Raw genomic sequence first — 18400 nt, forward strand, 5'->3', positions numbered from 1 at the left:
TCTCCAAAGGATCACACTGTCTGGACCCATCCATAGTGTCTAGACATTAACTTTATTGGTCTTTTTCATACACGCATTCACGCATTACTTCGGCTCCACTCACACACATATTTGACCCTAAAATGAGCCGTCACTTCAGCGAGTAGAGCAGTTCAGCAGTATGGCAGAGAGACAGAGGGTGAGCTGAGGAAAAGTACTGACAGCACAACCAGTCCTCCAGCTCTGCGTTCCTCTCGGGTTCCAGTGACCGCTCGGCGAACTTCATCATCAGTAGGGCCCGTTTCACATCTAGCCAGTTGAGGAGCCCCTCGTGTTGTGATCGGGCGACAAAGCTTCCTCCCTGTCCATGTCTCTCCCACTGCTGCTCCATCAGGTCTTTCCTTGGGCCCCAGAGCAGGCTCTGCAGTATACGCTTGGCCTCCTGGATGTGGATGCGTTTGATGGGGTCAGGTTGAAGCAGCAGCTGGGCCAGCCTCTGGAGGCCAGCTGAGTAAAGGGAGACTGAGGGGATTGCAGGCAAGTCCTCACAGCGGTAGTCTTGTTCCTTAAGAGCTGGGCTCACCTCAAACGGGTTGGGTTGGTGGAGGAGCTCATAGATCAAGATGCCTGTCTGGAACTCGTCAAATTTACGGTATTGAGCTGCTGAGACGATCTCAGGTGCCAATCTGGCGTGGTCACGTTTGATGCGAGGATCCACAGTGGTTGAGGCAGCATCCTCGGAGGAGCGACGCTTGGCCTTGGCAAAGTTGCTGATGAGGAGTCGGGGAAGGTGACGCTGAATGTCTACACCGCTTGAACCGTTACTGGTGGCGTTGTCAGTGGTGGTCTGTTGGGGGAACTGGGAGGGCCTGCGGAGATGAGGCACCAGCAACAGGTTTTCGAGGCAGAGGTCACGGTGCGTGACCCCGTGCTCCTTCAAGTGTTCCAGGCCATTGCAGAGCTGCAGGAGGAGGAAGCATACACGGCGCTCATAGATCTCTGGCTGAGTTTTATGGAACGCCTCCCACTCCCGAACAAAGTCAGCTGCTGTCTGCTGAGGGATCTCAGAAGTGATGACCACCACTCGCTCTCGGTCTGTCTGTTGGCTGGGTGCAGCAGTGGAGGGCTGTGGCAGCGACGAAGCAGGTGTGGTGGGCAGAGAGACTTCATCAGAAGGCAACATGCTTTGGGGGACACAAGCAAGGAAGTGGCCACAGTCCTGCTGGAGGTTGAAGTGGGGAGGCATGCTCTGCTGTACTGATAGACCGTAGAGATGGCCCTGTTTGGCCTCCATGGATGGACTCTTACAGATCTGGGGGGTATAAACAAAGGACAGTGGGAGGAAAGGATGAAACGAAGGAGAAGAAAGGGACAGGAGGGGGGGAGAATTCCACACAGAGAGACGGGAAGGGAGTGGAGCCAAGAAACATAAGAAAGGAATTCTTGTTAGCGAGGTTCCAAGGTCAACGCCAATTCAGTTCCTGCTTTCATTCAAGTGAAATCAAAGTCTCTGATGCAGATTTAAACCCAATCCTGAACTGAAAGCTTCTTTTAAATAGTGTGTTTTTTAGTAGACTAGTTGATGCCAGGACTAAACTTGTGTTAAAGTAAACAGTTCTTCAGTGTCTGAACTTTCCCACAGCTTGCGAGAGAATGACAAACCACTCTGAATAAAATCTTCCATCAGAATTGTGAAACAAAACATGCTACTGTCTCCCATGATGTGTGTTCAGGTTTATAAATATAATCTAACAGGACTAAAATCTACTTTCATGAGGTTCAGCACACTGGTATTATGTCTGAATATCAACTCATAGAGTTATTGTGCTGATAGTCTCATACTACATTTGTGTGTATTGGGTTGTGTGTGTGGCCTTGACAACAGAGGTTTGTCTGACTGTAAATCCTTCCTGGAATGTAAAGATTAATTGGGCCTAGAGATATTAAGCAAGACTGTGGGCACCCACACTGTGGCACAACACTCACTGTACAAACAGCCTCTACTTTGTACCGCACTAATGACTTTGAGGCAAAGGTCAGTGAGACCCAATCCACACCCTTCTTCCTGGTTGTTTACACTACTTGCACCGAAGGTTTGTGCTGTAACAGGGCCATCCCATCTGTAGCTTAATAACAAACAAGACCACCACCCTATTTTAATCTCCTCATCCTGTCCTTAAACTGTCAAATCCCTGCTTAAAAGATCAATTTACAACACCCCCAGTGTATTCCTAAAACAACAGTGAAGATGATTTTGAGTGAGTTCCAAGTTGCTCTCTTAATCACAATCTCTTGAGTGGAGAGACAAAACATGATCTCTAAGTTACAAAAATCTTCACTGCAGCTAACAACCAAATGCAGAACCCACATTTTTTAAACAAAATTCTAAAAGATTATTCAATACCAGTAAAGATCAATTCAACATTTAAAGTGAATGAGGTGTGTACGATTGTTTGGTGATGATGCATAAATATGCACATAATTCTGTTTCTCTTGAGCATTAAAGTTATAATCATGAAGATGTTCATGAAGTCATATCCTGTTTTCAATGCCCTTTGTGGTCTGCATTTTTTAGCATTAGCCATCCAGTGTATTTACATTTAGAAAAAGCCGATATGATTACCTCTATACATTAGCTTTCCTTCTTAGTGGCGGAGTCCGCCACTCATGTGTGGAATTCAAATTTCCTACCTACATACAAGGGATTTGGAGGAAATGTTACTTGTGTAATCTGGTGTTGTGAGGGCAACTACTGACTATTACTATTGACTGATATCTTAAAACTGAGACCGGTTTCTCTTTCGTTCTTTCAAAAGTATTTGCTGCTCTCAGAATTCTAAGATCTGTTGTATCACACCACATGTATACCTCATGTATCACCAAATGTACCAGAACTGAAAGGTGTTCAAGGAGGTGAACATGGTTATACCAAACATATGTTTAACAAATTCTCCATTAAAAAAATGGATGTCAAATGAGGTCTTTAGGGTAGTTTTTATTACCTTTACAGCATAGGAGTTGCTGGGGTCTGAGGCACAGGCAGCAGAGTAGTACACAGCATCTCCTGAGTTGCAGCTTGGCTTGTTAGAGGTCAGTCTGAACAGAGACCAGTTGCTCTCCTCAAACCTAAGGGGGTTCCTCTGGGAGCGAGTGAAGTGATCCTCACATTTTAGAGCCAAGCGCCGCAGAGACTCGGCGTACAGGCCTCCCAGTTTGGAGTAAACTCCCTCCCTACTGTCTATGTTACTCAGAAGTGTCTGAAGCTGCAGGCTGGACCCCAAATTTGGTGCCAGACCAGGTTCTGAGGCTGAGAATGGCACGCTCAGTTGGGGGGAAGAGGAGCATGTGATACTGCTTCGGCAGTGGACACCCAGACGCCCGTGCATCTTCAGTGGTTCATCCAGAGTCCGGGACCTGGAGGATCGGCCAAGCAGGGCATGGCAGCGTTCCAGGGACTCATTGGAAGAGAAAATTGGTCGCGGGTCAACAGGGCTGGACGGTAAACTGGACTGGGAGCTGTTATCGACAGGTCGACACACGTTGCTCTCTGAACCAGTGAACGGGAGGCGTGGGTAGGCACGGACAAAGGGTTTTCCATTTGTGCTATCGGGAGCCGACACGGTGCGGTTGACCAATTTTTTCTCTGGGAGTGGAGGTGGCTGGTTAGTTAAGTTGTTAAAAGAGGGTGTGTGAGGAGATCCTGGAGCTGAGGCCACTGGACTTCTGGTAAATGGAGAGGAACAAGACATCCGTATAGCATCCCGAGAACCTAAGATAGGAAAAAAAAGGAATTACATCAGCAGACTGCCAGTCGATTTCTAAAACATTGACCATTCTGTAACACTTTTGTTTACAATAAATTATAGTGTATAGTGTAGTGTACTGTATTGTGAAACAACCTTTGACATAAATGTTATGAAACAGTTGTACTAAAAAGGAACAAAAATACTCCAGCTGACAAGAACTGTTTCCTCCTTTCTTTAGTCTTTGTGCTAACCGGCTGCGGCTGTAACTTCATATTGAACAGGCAGATGAGAGAGTGGATCTGAACATATAAGCACATTTTCAGAACTATTCCTCCACTCGAATTTACCGACAGACACTGAACGGGAAAATACACACAACCACAGATACAAACAGATACCAAATGGAGGCTTGATTCACACAATATATATATTTTGTTCCTCAGCGTCCTTGTGAGGCAGTTTCCTGTCACCTAATAGTACACACAGACTTACATATTCCTGGGTGACAGCTGTGAATGTGATTCATCTGCTACTCCCCTTCAGTCTCTGCCTACTGCTTTATCCTTAGTACAAACACATACCTCGTTTCCTCAAAAGCGCTGGAAATTTCCACAATCCAGGGTTCAAGTTGACACAGAAAACATCTTCCGTCCTATCATGATCCATTTGTCAATTAAAGACTGTTGTAAAGTTGGAATTTGACATTTATAGTAGAGGAGACAGATACTGAGATAATTGTGCGGTGCCGTCTTCAATAACTGCTTTCACAGAGGAGGAACACTAAAGAAAAAAAGTACTCTGTAGGATGTAGCCAAGCCCTTTTTCCCTCGTTATCAGAGTCCATAATTATCTCTTCAAACAACATTGCCCAGGAAGTTTCAGCAATTACAAGCGTCTGAGCGCCACGGAGGTTTAAAGCTTATATGTGAAGGATGACAATTTCTAAACCAAGGATGTATGCCACTCAGTGAGAGCCACGTCTCAGGCTTGACTATTGTAGAAATCTTGAACTCAGTAATGAGAATGAACAGCCGGTCAGAACAAACTGTATATGTGCACTTAACAAAAGAGGAAGAGATAAGCTGATGGATTGCTGCCATAAACCTTGTATCGGTCCCTTTCCTCTTTTCACTGTTGTTGCACAGTTTCGCCCTAGACAAAGTGCATCTTCATTCAATCATTATGAAACAGCATCTGAACAGCGAGACAACTAACATGCAGGCAAAATATGTAACGGCTAAATCATACCCAGTCTTTGAAAGCTGTGGAAAAAGTACCTAAGTTGCTGAACAAACTACCAGACAGATATGATCCATGGGCTCCCTGTGCATGTTTGTATTGGAGCAACCGCACCACTCAGATATTTAAATAAATCTTCTTAAGCTGGCAGAAATATGAGTGTGAGTGTTTTATTACCAGTGTCAACAGTCAGGTTGTCAGTGGAAGCAGTGGGTAGGCTGACACTGCCCAGGCCCCGTAGAGATGAAGTGGGACTCTCTACTGATCCTTGTTGGCTGCAGCGGTCCAGCTCCATGCTGCTGCCACTCATCTTACTAGACACTCTGTAATGGGAGAAAACAACAGAGACAGGATAAGTGAATATGGTGAAATAAACAAACATGCATTCAAGCCATATTTTGTGTCTGCAAAGCAGTCTGCCTTAGTCTCAGCTTTTCCATCATCCAACATCAGTCGGGCCAAGTGCAGTGTCCCCCGGTAGTTTAGTCTGTCGGTTTTCATGAAGCAATAGAATATTTTCTTTTTGTGCATCAGTGTATGAATGTGGAACCACTCACTTCCTGTCGATGTCTTTTTATCTGCACTATGTATCACGAACAAGTCAGTGTCAAAGAGCACTTCATTTCACAACAATGACGAACAAGTGCTGTTAGGAGTAGTTTCACTTCCTTGTTAGAGAAGTACACTTCTTCATTGTGTTGTGTGGATTTATGACGGCAACAAACCAGCCTCACTAAAAACCAAAAGATGATGGCATGTCAGTGGTCTATCATATGACTTTTTTCTGATATTTATTGATAGTGACTTGACTTTTGCTGTACAGCACAATGGCACATTGGATTTCCCTACATTTCCCTCAACTTCAAGGGGAACTCACAAATTCACAAAGTCTGTTAAAAGGTCAGGTTGGGGAATTCTATTGCATATTTGAGTAAAGTTGTATAAAGTCCTGTGTTTGTTTAAAAATGAAAAATATGGGGGGCGTGGAGTTAGCAAGAAGTGACGTTACCACACTTCATTTCTGCTTGAGGCTACATTACCCTCTGCTAGTGTAGCACCTGAATTGTGAGTAATGTAGGTGCCAAGAAAATGTGGCGATTTTGAAAAGCCCATCCATTCTGAGTCAAATCCAGATGGTAACCTGACTGAGAGTAAGTGGAATTGGACCACGGGCAGGAAAACAACATTTTCACTTTTTCAACTTTTGTGGTAAACAGATTGAAAGCCAAACCTCATACTAACAGAGGAGAAGTGAGAGGTCTTACAGTCAGTAACAACAGTTCACCACTGTTACCTATTGGTCATTACCGACCAAGTAAAGCTGTAGCAGCAGAGTACACTAATGGCCCAGGGGTTAGGGATGCCAACCATGAACAGCAACATTCTCAGTTTGCATCCAGCTGGGGACCTTTTCTTCATGTCATTTCCTATCATTCTCTCCCCTCGTTTCCTGTCATCTCTCTACTCTAGGCTATAAATAAAAGGCAATAAATACCACAAAAATATCTTTAAAAAGCTATAGCAGCAAAACCTGAGTGTACTGATTTGATCAAAGGTGAGTTTTAATCTTTCTGAACTCAACTTTTCATTTATAAAAAGAGAAAGATTATGGGATTATATCTTTTTATATACTCAAAATAAGCTTTGTATTCCTCTTGATCAGCCACTATGATTGCCACTTATAATACTAATGAAACCTGTGCATGAGCAGACTTCCTAATCAAGGTGACCAATTAGGCTGAGTGACAGCCGTTCACTTGTCTCATTATACTCACTAATGGCTCAGGGAAACAGGGTCCAATACACATCCCTTCATCTCCCTTTCCTCTCTTCCATCTCAAAATGACTCCTCTATCCCTTTATCTGAAGCCCCCTGACTTCAATTCCACCATAAATCAGCAGAACAAACATGAGGAGGAGAAAAGGGGGGAGGAGACAAAGGGTTAGGTATTCTCTCTGGGCAGTTAGCTAAAGGATCGCTATCGTTTTACAGACAAAAGAGCAGTGATGAAAGGCAGTGGAAATGCTGAGGCAGGGGAGAAATGGTAATGGGTGCAGGGATTATAAGTCTATGTGCATGTGTGCGCTTGTGAATGTCTCACTCTAGATCTCTCAGATTTGTATCCAAAACATGAGATTTTCCTTGGTGAACGAACGTTATTGCTTATGCCCTGTGGGAGGATGTGCATGACTGAATGAGCTGTCTGAGCAAGGGCATGCAAAAAAAGACCTTGACTCTGATTAGAGTCTCTGCATGTAAGGCTATAAAAACATTCAGGGGCTGCAACTAACAAAGTATTTTCATTATCAGTTCATCTGACAAATATTTTCATGATGAATTGATTGGGAAAAATGATCTCCTAGAGCTGAAAAAAACAAACAAATCGCTTGTGACAGTTTAAAACCTGAAAATATTCAGTTTATAGTTCAGTCAGACAAGTAAAATAAGCAAATACTGGCTAAGAACTACCTTTTGCAATTTGGCTTGAAAAATTATTTAATTGATTACTTAATTATTTGTGGATTGATTCAGTTAATGGGGAAGTCATTACAGCACTACAATCACTGGTTATCTACAACTGAATGTAGCCATGCGAGTTAAAATAAATGAGAAGTTCAACTGAAGTCAACGACAGGTCTCGTGTCATCATGACACAAAGAATGCGGCCCGTTCATCAGGATTTTAATCACTCTACTTGGAATGTGCAGTTTTAGCCTAAACATCTATTAATAAACATCTTAATTGCTTATTTCCTCCGATAGGATTTAGATGCTTCCTCTGCTTTAAAAAACAAAAACAAAAAAACATTAGATATCATGATCTGTGTTCTGCAATCAGCCCGGCAACGACAGCAGCCTAGATTTAGAATGTAAACAATCACGCTACAGTAAGTAACACGCCGGATCTGTTGACACACACATGCTACCCCGACATGTGCATGGTATTAATAAAGCTGTGTGAGAGGAGCTGGTGGAGTTTTAAAAAGAAGGGATCAGACTGGGGTTACAGCTAACGAGCTACAGATAGCAGTGCGACAGTGTCAAATGAAACCCAGTCTAAGCTGCGGTGTTGTTGTTGTTGTGGCTCAGGTTCTCACAACTTGTTTCACTTACTGACTTACTCATATTTAGGCCCTTCTCTGTTATATAAATATATAAAATGATATCTGAGACACCAAGTATTTTAAGTCCATTCGTACTCGCAGACACACACGTACAAACTAATTTGCTTTCCAGGGCTATTTTATGTACAGACACCAATTGTTTAGTTAAAAAAAAAAAAGATGGTTACACAACATAAAGAGTGATGACGTGGAATACTGTAACCGGATTACACTCAACACGTTTAAGTTGACACATAAGGGTTTTGTTAAAATTAGGTGGAGTTCGGTAAACAGGCTGACTCAGGTTGTACCATGCACCATAGGTGGTATCATGATCACCTGTACAGTGTAGTGTAACCCCCTACAGCAGCTTACAATGTTTTTTATATGAGGGAGTATTAAATTCTTAGCTGTTTCTTTTGTATCATAGAAACTTACAAAAGGTAGTGTTTATTGCCTTGTTGTTGTACTGGGTCACATTATATCGGGCGTGCGTTTTTGTTATTGTGCAACTTTGGTATGCTACAATATAGTGCAGAGAAGAATGGCATGTATTATTCCCTGCCAGAGATTGTAGGATTGTTACCATGGTTATATAGCCATATAAACCATGTCTTTGAAACAAAGATCCATTAATGTTTGACACCAATCCTTGTTATCTTTTGCAAACTGCTCCAGCCTTGCCTTGTTATCTTTTTTCACTGTCAGCTATCTCAATGCCTTATTCATTACAGCCCACTTTCATTTCTTTGCACCACGTTGCAAGACACTTCAATTTCACGTCTCATCTTCCCACTATTTTATTCTAACTAACAGTTAAGCTCAATTGAGAGATATTAGAAGAGCAAGAGGCATGGTGTGAAAGAGGCAGGAAGTAAAAAAATGAGCACAAAGTTGACCACATGCCATCTGTCACTGTGCCACTCAATGCCACCTCTGAATTTTGACTACCGAGCACCAGAGGTGTGAAAATAAAGGCCTGTGCTTACCTCTGAAGGCTCTGTGCTCTATTATGATCTTCCTGAAACACACACATAAACTGTGCAACCAGTTTCCTGCCCGGACAAGAACGTCACCGCTTCCCGTCACAAAGTCTAATGATAGATGTGTCATAAAGTCTATTGTCTTACCAAGGACATGTACGAGAAAAAGATGCCATCAGGTGCCTACCTCATGCTGGATAGGTAGAGGTCCTTGTCGTGCTGGAGGGTTCAAACTGCCCCTGGATTAGACCAGTGGCTCTCTAAATCCCCACCATGTGTAGTAACACAACCCTAGCTCCACACGAGTCATATGTGTATTTAAAGTCTCTCTCAGCAGGAAAAAGCCACAGCACCCATCATTAGATGCGCAAAATTAAAGCACCCATATCTCATATATAGCATTCACTCATTGACCTAGTAGTTCACTTTAGTGCGGCTTTAGGTCTGTCAGGCGGCAACAAGATGCTATCTATTCTGCTGCACAGAAGGGATCAGGATGGATCTGTGGAAGGAGGGGCAGCACGTCTTGGAACGACAGTTTACAGAGCAAAAGGCAATTCAAACCCAAGTGTACCTCAGTGGACTTAAATCCACATGGCTGATCTATAAATTCTGCTTCTATTGGTGGCAACCGACTGCCAGACTGAGGACAGTTTGGGAGTTGCCGAGGGCAACAATCTGTTCACTAAAGCCCCTCCCTTTGGCAACCCTCACTGACCAGTTGACACGCCTTCCTCATGAAAGAGTACTTACTCACAAACTCATGCATGACACAAGCGCATGCACAAACACACACTTCTTAGGCTGACCCAGCACACGACGTGTTGGTTGACCTGACACAAAGAAGAAAAGAGGAAAAACTGCACTCTGATAAAAGGCCCCGGGAGGCAGATTTTTCAAACCATCTGTGGCTTTTAAATGATTCAGCACCTCAAAATGCTGCTTCACGGGGTGCATGTGCATCTTTGTATTGTGAATATTTTCCACTCATTCCACACACAAGATTTACTTTTCTGTTTCGAATTAAACCTTTTTAAGAAGTTTTGATTTCTCTGCAGACAAGGTTCTGATTACCTGCAGCACTTTGACATTGAGTTTCCAGTGCATGCCTGTTACTGCGGACACTTGTTGATTAAAACAAACAAACAAAACAAAAAAACACACTGATAAACTTGTAGCACCCAAAAGCAACAAGTGCCGTTGATTGACTCAAGGCGTGTTCCCACATGTGTCTCAACAAAGTGTATTTTTATCAGTGCAGAATGTCGGCAATGTCATAACAGGAGAGATGGGTCCTTACTAGAATTACCACAAACATAAGGGCTCTTGAAATGTGATCAGCAATCTGTGTTTTTGACGGCAAAACATTACGACTCAGCTTTTGCTGACTCTAGCAGCTCAAGATGGCAGAACATCTGTTTGTTTTGAGGAAGTCAGGGTCGTGTGTAAGGAGTTCATCATGCCTCCACAGACAATGCAAAGTTTATTTTGAGGAGATCATTTGATGCTCTAATAACTGCAGCACAAGGCCTCTTCTCTGTTTCTGCTTTGGGTAGCTGACTCAGACAGCGGAGTGTATTCTTAGCCCCGTGTAGACTCAGGTTAAAGCACGTGTGCAAATGTTACTCCTAATAAATGGCCATGTAGGCTAGGAGCCCTGTGCAGAGTAGGTCACAACAGTGTGAGCTTTGCATACATATCTTTGTCATTCTACATATGTTGGGATTAAATACGATTACTAAGCATAAAAAATAAGCAGGACGTGCATGTAAACATCAAGAATTTAAAGCATGCCACAGTGCAAATATATTTTCTCTGCCCAAAGATGCATCTAAACTCATGCCAATCATAGACTTGTCCCTGTATGACAATATCAACAGTTCCTTTTTACAGTTCTGTCTATTGTGCAAACAAATTTACAGCAATGTGACACAGCAGAGGACTATTTAACAGACCCATTTTGTGTGTTAATTAGAATTGAAAAAGTCACATTACTAGCATGAATAGAACAAGGCATGCATTGAGGAATATGCCGGAACCGTTTGAATGCCCCAGAATGGAGACTGATTCAAGGCTGAATAATGACACTATGAAAGGAGAAAGCACAGTAAGATTCACACAGATGACTGCAGTAAGATTCATGTACGAGCACATACGCACAGTCACAGGATATACATTATACATACACACACACACACACACACACACACACACACACACACACACACACATATATATACACGTGTGCTGTCGCATCAGAGAGCAAAATCCATTTATGCATTATGACTAAGTGCATGTTGTACGTGCTAGATTATGGAATATAATGAAACCACAGTCTCAGTCCCATTAATGCTCAGGTAGGAGACTGGAGGAAAGTCATGCAAGTATGCACTATAATGGGCAGTTCCAGTTTGATAAATGCATAGCATTCATCTTACAGCAAGTGCATTGTGTCCTAGCATGTAATTAAACCCCTTATTAAACTTTCTTTTAGACAGCTGCCTTGTTGCAAACAATATTTAAAACCAATCCTTCTCGGGATACCTGTGTATCAGCTGTGCTTTGACCTTATTTAGCATAAAGATTGTTATGAGAAATGTATAATAGGTAATTTGTTAAAAATTTTTGCACCACTTAATGTTTCCAGTTGCACTAAACAAAACAAAAATAAATACACTGCATAAAATATAGTTGAGGAATCTGGAAAACCCACTTACGAAACTAAATGACGATGGTGAAATGTAATTAATGATTACTTAATCTTCTAAGTGTGTCATCTAGAGAACGTTCTTGTCATCTGGTGGTCACAGCTTCCCAATTATTAATTACTGCTCACTTTTCATTACTTCATGTTGTAAACTCTTGATTGACATGATTTATGTCTACTGGTCAAATTGAGTAAGCACTCTTATGGCCTCACATTTGGGCTGACTTGTAATTGGCAATTTGTCATTACATTTGACATTTCACTGACAACATGATTAACTCAAAAATGTTAATCAGTAACATATGACATCTATCAAATATGGTCCTACCCTTATATAGTACTAGTGTTCATATGTTATTTTATGGGTTAATAATTGAATGTGTAAAAAGGCCAAACAAAAAGTTCTCTGTTCTTCTTACCTGTGCAGTTTCTTAGGTGGGGGAGGTGGCGGATTGGGTTCATTGTTGGCAGCTCCCTTCCCAGCTGCCAGCAGCTCTGATGAGCTGCCGTGCATCGGTTGCCTGGCCGGCATGCTCCCGTTATGCTTGCCCTCCTCCTCTGCACCGGTGCCCTCAGTCTCCCCCTGACAGGCACCATTGTTAGGGGCAGGCGGGGCGGCCGTGCCTGGCTCTGTCATCGAAGGGGGGCGGCTGTGGGCCTTCCAGTCCCTGGCCTCCTTCCAGACAGCGGCATCATTGACCAGGCCAGTCACCCGAGAGGTTGTCCCAGGGTTGGCGGCCAGTTTCTTCTTCTCCCCCTCTTTCCGCTCTCTCTCCTCCTCCTCCTCTTCTTCCTCAATGCGACAGTTCCAGCCAGAACTGTGGTGGTGGGGCTTGTGCCAGCGTTCGGACATTGTTGTGCTGTGGTTCTCTGTATGGACCTTAAAGTGGCCTTCTCTGGCAGAGACGAGAAAAAGCATGGGAAGTTCAGGGAGAGGGACGGGTGACGAGATGGATGTTGAGAGGCTCGAAGTGCCCAGTTTGGGGAGATCAGGAAGAGGGACTGGAGAAGACATGGATGGTGAGAGGCTAGAGGTGCCCAGTTTGGGGGAACGGGTCATCCTTTTCGGGGGTATAGGTGGGCTAGACTGAGGCTTGGGGTAGAGAGTTGGGGCAAGGCTGGCTTCTGTGACCAGTGAGGGTGCACTGTGGCTGGGGCTGGGCCAACGGAAGGCCGGACTGCTTGGGTCTTTACGTGCTGTGGGGCTGAAGTGGCATTGGGTGCTGATGGCTGAATCTGGACTGCTCAGGTAGAAGGTCCTGTTGTTTTCCTCTGTGTGAGTAGCCATTACAGTGATGGTCGCCCGCTGAGTCTCTCCTGAGCGCTCAAACTCAGAGCACTTGGGTGAGTTCTTAGTCTGGTTTGGGGATTCAGGATGGGATTGCAGACCATTTCCTTGCGGCCTGCGCTTTTTCTTGGTGCTCTCTGCATAAATGGGTTCTGAATCTTGCTGTCCATTGGGAGAATTTGGAGCAGACTGTGAGCTACCCATGGCTGATGGGCTTTGGGGGCTCCCTGACCTAGCCTGTCTACCTCCCGACACCTCTGCCCCAGGAAGTGAATCTGTACTACTGCGATAAGAACAAGAGGAGTCTGACAGACTGCTCTGTTTAGACAGGACTGGAGGAGAATAGAGGGATGGTGGGGGATTGTGGCTTGTGTGCACATTTAAGGCTGTGGTGGGGGAAGTGCTTGATGTCTTAGTTGTAACAGTCGTAGTACTGCCACTGCTGATACCATTGCTATGAACTTTGGCGGGACTGGAAGGGAGAATATCCACAGAAAAAGGTATATCCACAGATGCCTGATGGGACACCTGACAATTTGCTCTGGTAGTCACACCGATTCCATTATAAGTGCTTTTGGTTTTAGTGGTATTTGTAGTCTGTTGCTTACAGGTGTCTCCATTGGCGTTCTTCTTTAAACTCTGAGAACCTCTACCCTCCTCTTGTGTAACGAAGATATTGCTGATGATCATGGACTCTTTTGGCAGGATATTGGGAGATAAGGAAGCCAGAGAGAAGCAGTTGTTGTAGTCCATCTTGGTTTCTGGGCTTTGGAGAACCGCCTCTCTATGGGCCTTGTTGCAGCCATTACTGTCAATGATAAGAGGCGATAGGTCCAAGAGCTGCTTCAGGTTCAAACGCTCAACTGGACTCTTTGTGTTCTCCTGTCACACATAAAGATGGGTACACATTAAAGAACAGATATATGATTCTAGGCAGTAATAAATTATGAGGTGTGTTACAGAAAAGAGATAATCAAGAGAATTACCTGCTCTATGTTCATGTTGACATCAGTCATCGACTCATTGGTGTCAAGGCTCATCATAGTGGGTTTGACAGCGATGGTTGGCTTGCTGTAGGGCGAAGGTGTTGTTACTCCAGCTTCTTCATCACCTCCCAGGCTACTCTTCAAACAAGCGGCTGGCACACTGCCCCCCAGGCCTCCGACAGTCTTGTGGTGCGCACTAAGCGGGTGGAAGCAGTTCTTACAAGAGCCAGGTTTCCACACGTGTTCTGCAAAGTCACTGCACGCTGACATCTTTGGTTTGCTAAATTAGGTTCAGTCAGAAGTGGCTGTTGAGTGATCTCGCAGATACAGGACGGACTGTCATGGCTGGCCCACAGAAGCAGCATCACAAGATAGTATGGAGAAGAGAGAGAAGGAAGAAAGAGTTACATTGTTAAAAGAATTAAGTCATGATGTCTACTTTTTGACCATATGTTGAACAAAAATCATAGTTCCACATAGCTTTGTGACCAAAAAAAATCCAATATCCCATCATTTCCTGTTCCACACTTTACAAATAATACAATCTGGGTTTCATACTTGCTTAGAGCTGCTGCAATTACTTATATAAAAATTATTTCAATTAGTTCTACACGAGTTATATTTTGCATGAGATTTATGATTTTCTGACTCAAGATGGAAGTCAAAAAGTCCAAGACTGTTAAGAAAGTGTGACCTAAGACCTTTGTTAGAATTTAGGTGTCATCTGCGGATGCAACTTAAGACCTGCTGTCTGCTGTGCTAGTTTTTCCCATGGCCTCCTAAATTAGAGGGTATGTGGTTTCTGTTCAACCAAAGAGCCTGCCGGTGTGAGTCTTGCAACATAAAAGCCCTCCAGAGTCCTCTGCAGCCCCCGACATGCTAGAAGAAGACGGAGGAGCCTCAAGCATCCCAGAGGTCGGAATGTCAGGAATGTCTAAAGGCGCAAGTCTCACCAGGGTGAATCTCACACCCACGACAACCTCCCCTTCCCCCTTCCACACACACACACACACATACACAACCCTCCCACTCCACATGTGTGTCCTCCTTCTCTCACAAACAAACTGACCCACACAGACACACACACACACACTCCCTCTTCTGTGTGTCCTGTTTAACTAGACTGACAGTGAGAGGATCAACACCATTTCGGAGACATCGTTTGTTTCCTTGCATCTAGGTGTCCCTCTTTATGTCCTTTACACAGCTTTAATTGCCTCTCAACAAGGTGCTGCAGTGATACACAGCAACATTAGCCCACTATCTAGCCTCATTATCCAGAAAAAATGAGGAAGCAGGAGGATGAAAAATTACTCCCCTAAGACAATGAAAGGGGCCTATATATACACTCAGGTAGCCTAAATATTAGTTATATTAGACATTCTTTTATCTACAGCGATTCTTAATTTGACTCTAAATCCTACCTTTGTTTACTGATAAAAAAATACCAGTATAACATACAAGGAATGTTAAGACTACCGAAAGTTCATGGCTCTAGTATTACAACCCTGCATTCCACTAATCCTATAGGAATGAGGAGTTTTCCTGTTAATAAAGATAATGCTTGTTTACATTTTTCTTTGTTCTTTCTGACTCAGTTTGGGCAGGAAAGCACCCACTGGCTCACTGTTTGTTTAACCGTTTCTGCGACAACAGGGGAAACGGAGCCTTGCCTAACATCATATGGTATTGTGCGTGAGTCATATGAAGCAATCAGTGACTGGAGACACACATCGTCAGGCTACTGCTTCTTTAGAGAACAGCCTGCCAGTCAAAAACATGTCCAGAGGGGTTTTATGGGACAATTGAGCAAAAACAATGCAGAGGCAGACAGAGCACTGTCACGGTATGTTTAGGCAGTTAAAACCAAACTGACAGGGACACTTTGGTCCCAGCAGGGAATCATAGAAAACAACAGAAGTGGACATGTAAGATGTTCATCTGAAATGTCTTCATTCATTCCCTCTGTATTTTTTAAGAGAAAACAGACAAATATGTCAAACACCTCAGTTTAGGTTTATTCTCGCTTTTGTTTGCATGTTCAGCCCTGCTTGTTTGAACAGAGATAGACCCCACTGTCTACATTCCCCACACCTTCTCAAGCTCAAGGTCCAATATTTCTCACTTGTTAAAAAACACACACACAGAGGGCATAACATTCAGAAGTTCAACCATATGACAAAATCCAAGTCTTGCCTACAATATAAAACACAGACTTTGAAAAAAAAAAAAATTCTCACAAGCATGTTAGAAAAAATGCAAGGAGAAATAACATGAGGGTGGATGTTGGTATGATGGGGGAATACACAGTTTTTTGGGCCACCTAATAAAGAAGTCACCATCCACACATCTTTTTGACCTCTGACCACTAGATGTCTCAAAAAACAAACAAACAAAAAAAAATACAGTTATGCTGAAAAAAATTTAAAACCCTAATCCGAGAGACTCTAAACATGTCTTTAGTCTGAAAACCAAAATTGTAAGCCCAGACACAAAAAAATAGGCATTTGCTCGGAGCTAACAATGCATTGAAGAATGTAGTCAGGCTGCAATGTCAGACAGGATGGCAACAGTTTAAATAGCCCACAGGAGGAGCAATTAAGGTAAGGTTAGAGAGCCTTATCGACACTCAACAGCTGGAAAAAACTGCACTTTGTCTGAATCCTGCAGCAGCAGAAGACACATCTGAACCCCTCTAGACACACGCATGCGCATGCGCAGGAGTCTTAATGAAGTATAGGTCATCTGATGGTTATTATTCTTGGGTTACCGTAACATAATTCACTGCGTAAGGTATCTGACTGCTACATCGTGCCCAAAAATAAATAAATAAATAAAATAAAACAACAGCTCATTAAATGAAAGGAATGCACATATGATAACAGTGATTTGTAATTAAAATAATAATAAGATAACGGTCTGATAAGCAGGTCACACCGGTGTGTAGTCACACACTTTGAATACAAATTCTTTTACGAGCAACATTTGTTACGCATGCCTCCCTCGCGCAGCCCATTCATTCAGGAGGGGTACAACCTGTTTTTTTTTTTTTCTTTTCTTCTCGATACTCAGTGTGGATTTCCGCCCAAAACTTGGGAACTTTACGACAAAATACGTCCAAACTTACACATTAAGACGAGTGAATGTTTTTTTTTATATATAAGCACCTGTTTTAGAACGAATTTCGACACAGGTGAAACCCTCCACGTGTTTCGGTTTAAAGCCTCATATTTAGATGTGATACATTTAAATATTTTGGCAAAAAAAAAAAGAAAAACATCAAGGTAGGTTGTTTTTATCAGAAAACAAAATCCTTCTTGTCCTCGTTCACTGAGAAAACTGGAAAAAAATAGCTATAATCTCATTAATATGAACACATATGAGATTCAACCTATATCACTGAACCAACAACATACGCCTTTAAAGGGCTGCAGCGTTACTATAATCGTATACAAGGTTATCTATTGATTGCTTACCTGCTCGATCCGACTTTCTCTTCCCTGGCAACACAAAATCTCTCTCTCTCAAAAAAAAAATTAAGATTAAAAATGAACAAGCACACAGCACAGCTGGGCTCCTGTGATTCCAGCAGAAGCTATAGAAGATATCCGTATTGTCTTCACGTATCCCACATGCGACAGGTTAAAGACCCAGGAGGTTGTGTGTGTGTATGCTGCTGCTGCTGCAGGCTGGTTTCGGATCTAGACAGGCATGCTCCTACTACACCGCTCCTGCTCCTGCTCCTGCTGCTGCTGCTGCTGCTGCTGGTGTTGCACTGTGCAGAGGTGGAGTGGTGAGGCGGAGCAGGAGTCCTCTGCAGCAGCAGCGTGGTGAGAGAGCACAAGGAGGTGGGAGGAGCTCCTAACAACCATGCAGTGTGGCCAGTAGCTCACACTCACAGTTTCCTCATTAAGGCTTTTGTCTTTATAATTATAATGAGGATTTTTTTTGTTTTCTTGAAATGCACAACCCAGCTTTCAGCATTTGATTTGCAGTTTATTGTTTTAGAAATATTGTAAATACCCCCCCCACATTTTGAAGTTACAGATGATGCACAAAAAGCCCTTTGGTTAAAAAACCACTGGGCTGTGCAGGTTGTGCTGCTCCTTTCCCTCCTGCTACCCCCTGGGCAGCTCCTGCTTCTGTTCATCATGGCCGGGGTGACAGAGTGATAGAAAAACACTGGCACTGTTAACTGAGCCAGGCTGGACCCCTGCTGGCTTCCATTGCTGGCAGCAAAAGGAGAGGCAGAGCTCACAGAGTGACAAACACAGCCGCTGTGTTGGATGAAGGCAGTCATCCATGGAGATGAACCTTTTAACTGAGCACCTCATCTCATGTCTTACTGAGAAATAACACAGGTTTTAT

General features: G+C 43.4%; 1 protein-coding gene across 1 annotated transcript; it reads right to left on the bottom strand.

Annotated features, from left to right (window-relative positions):
* Positions 1-74: 74 nt before the first annotated feature.
* Positions 75-17933, bottom strand: prag1 (PEAK1 related, kinase-activating pseudokinase 1). The gene is made up of 6 exons (XM_010742872.3): positions 17509-17933; positions 14033-14377; positions 12178-13928; positions 5142-5287; positions 2982-3748; positions 75-1291 (listed from the first exon to the last, which is right to left on the bottom strand). Exons 2-6 carry the CDS (start codon positions 14300-14302, stop codon positions 131-133), a joined length of 4095 nt encoding a protein of 1364 aa, XP_010741174.3. The 5' UTR covers positions 14303-14377; positions 17509-17933; the 3' UTR covers positions 75-130.
* Positions 17934-18400: the final 467 nt, after the last annotated feature.

Source organism: Larimichthys crocea, chromosome IX, assembly GCF_000972845.2.
Source record: "Larimichthys crocea isolate SSNF chromosome IX, L_crocea_2.0, whole genome shotgun sequence".
NCBI lineage: Eukaryota > Metazoa > Chordata > Actinopteri > Sciaenidae > Larimichthys > Larimichthys crocea.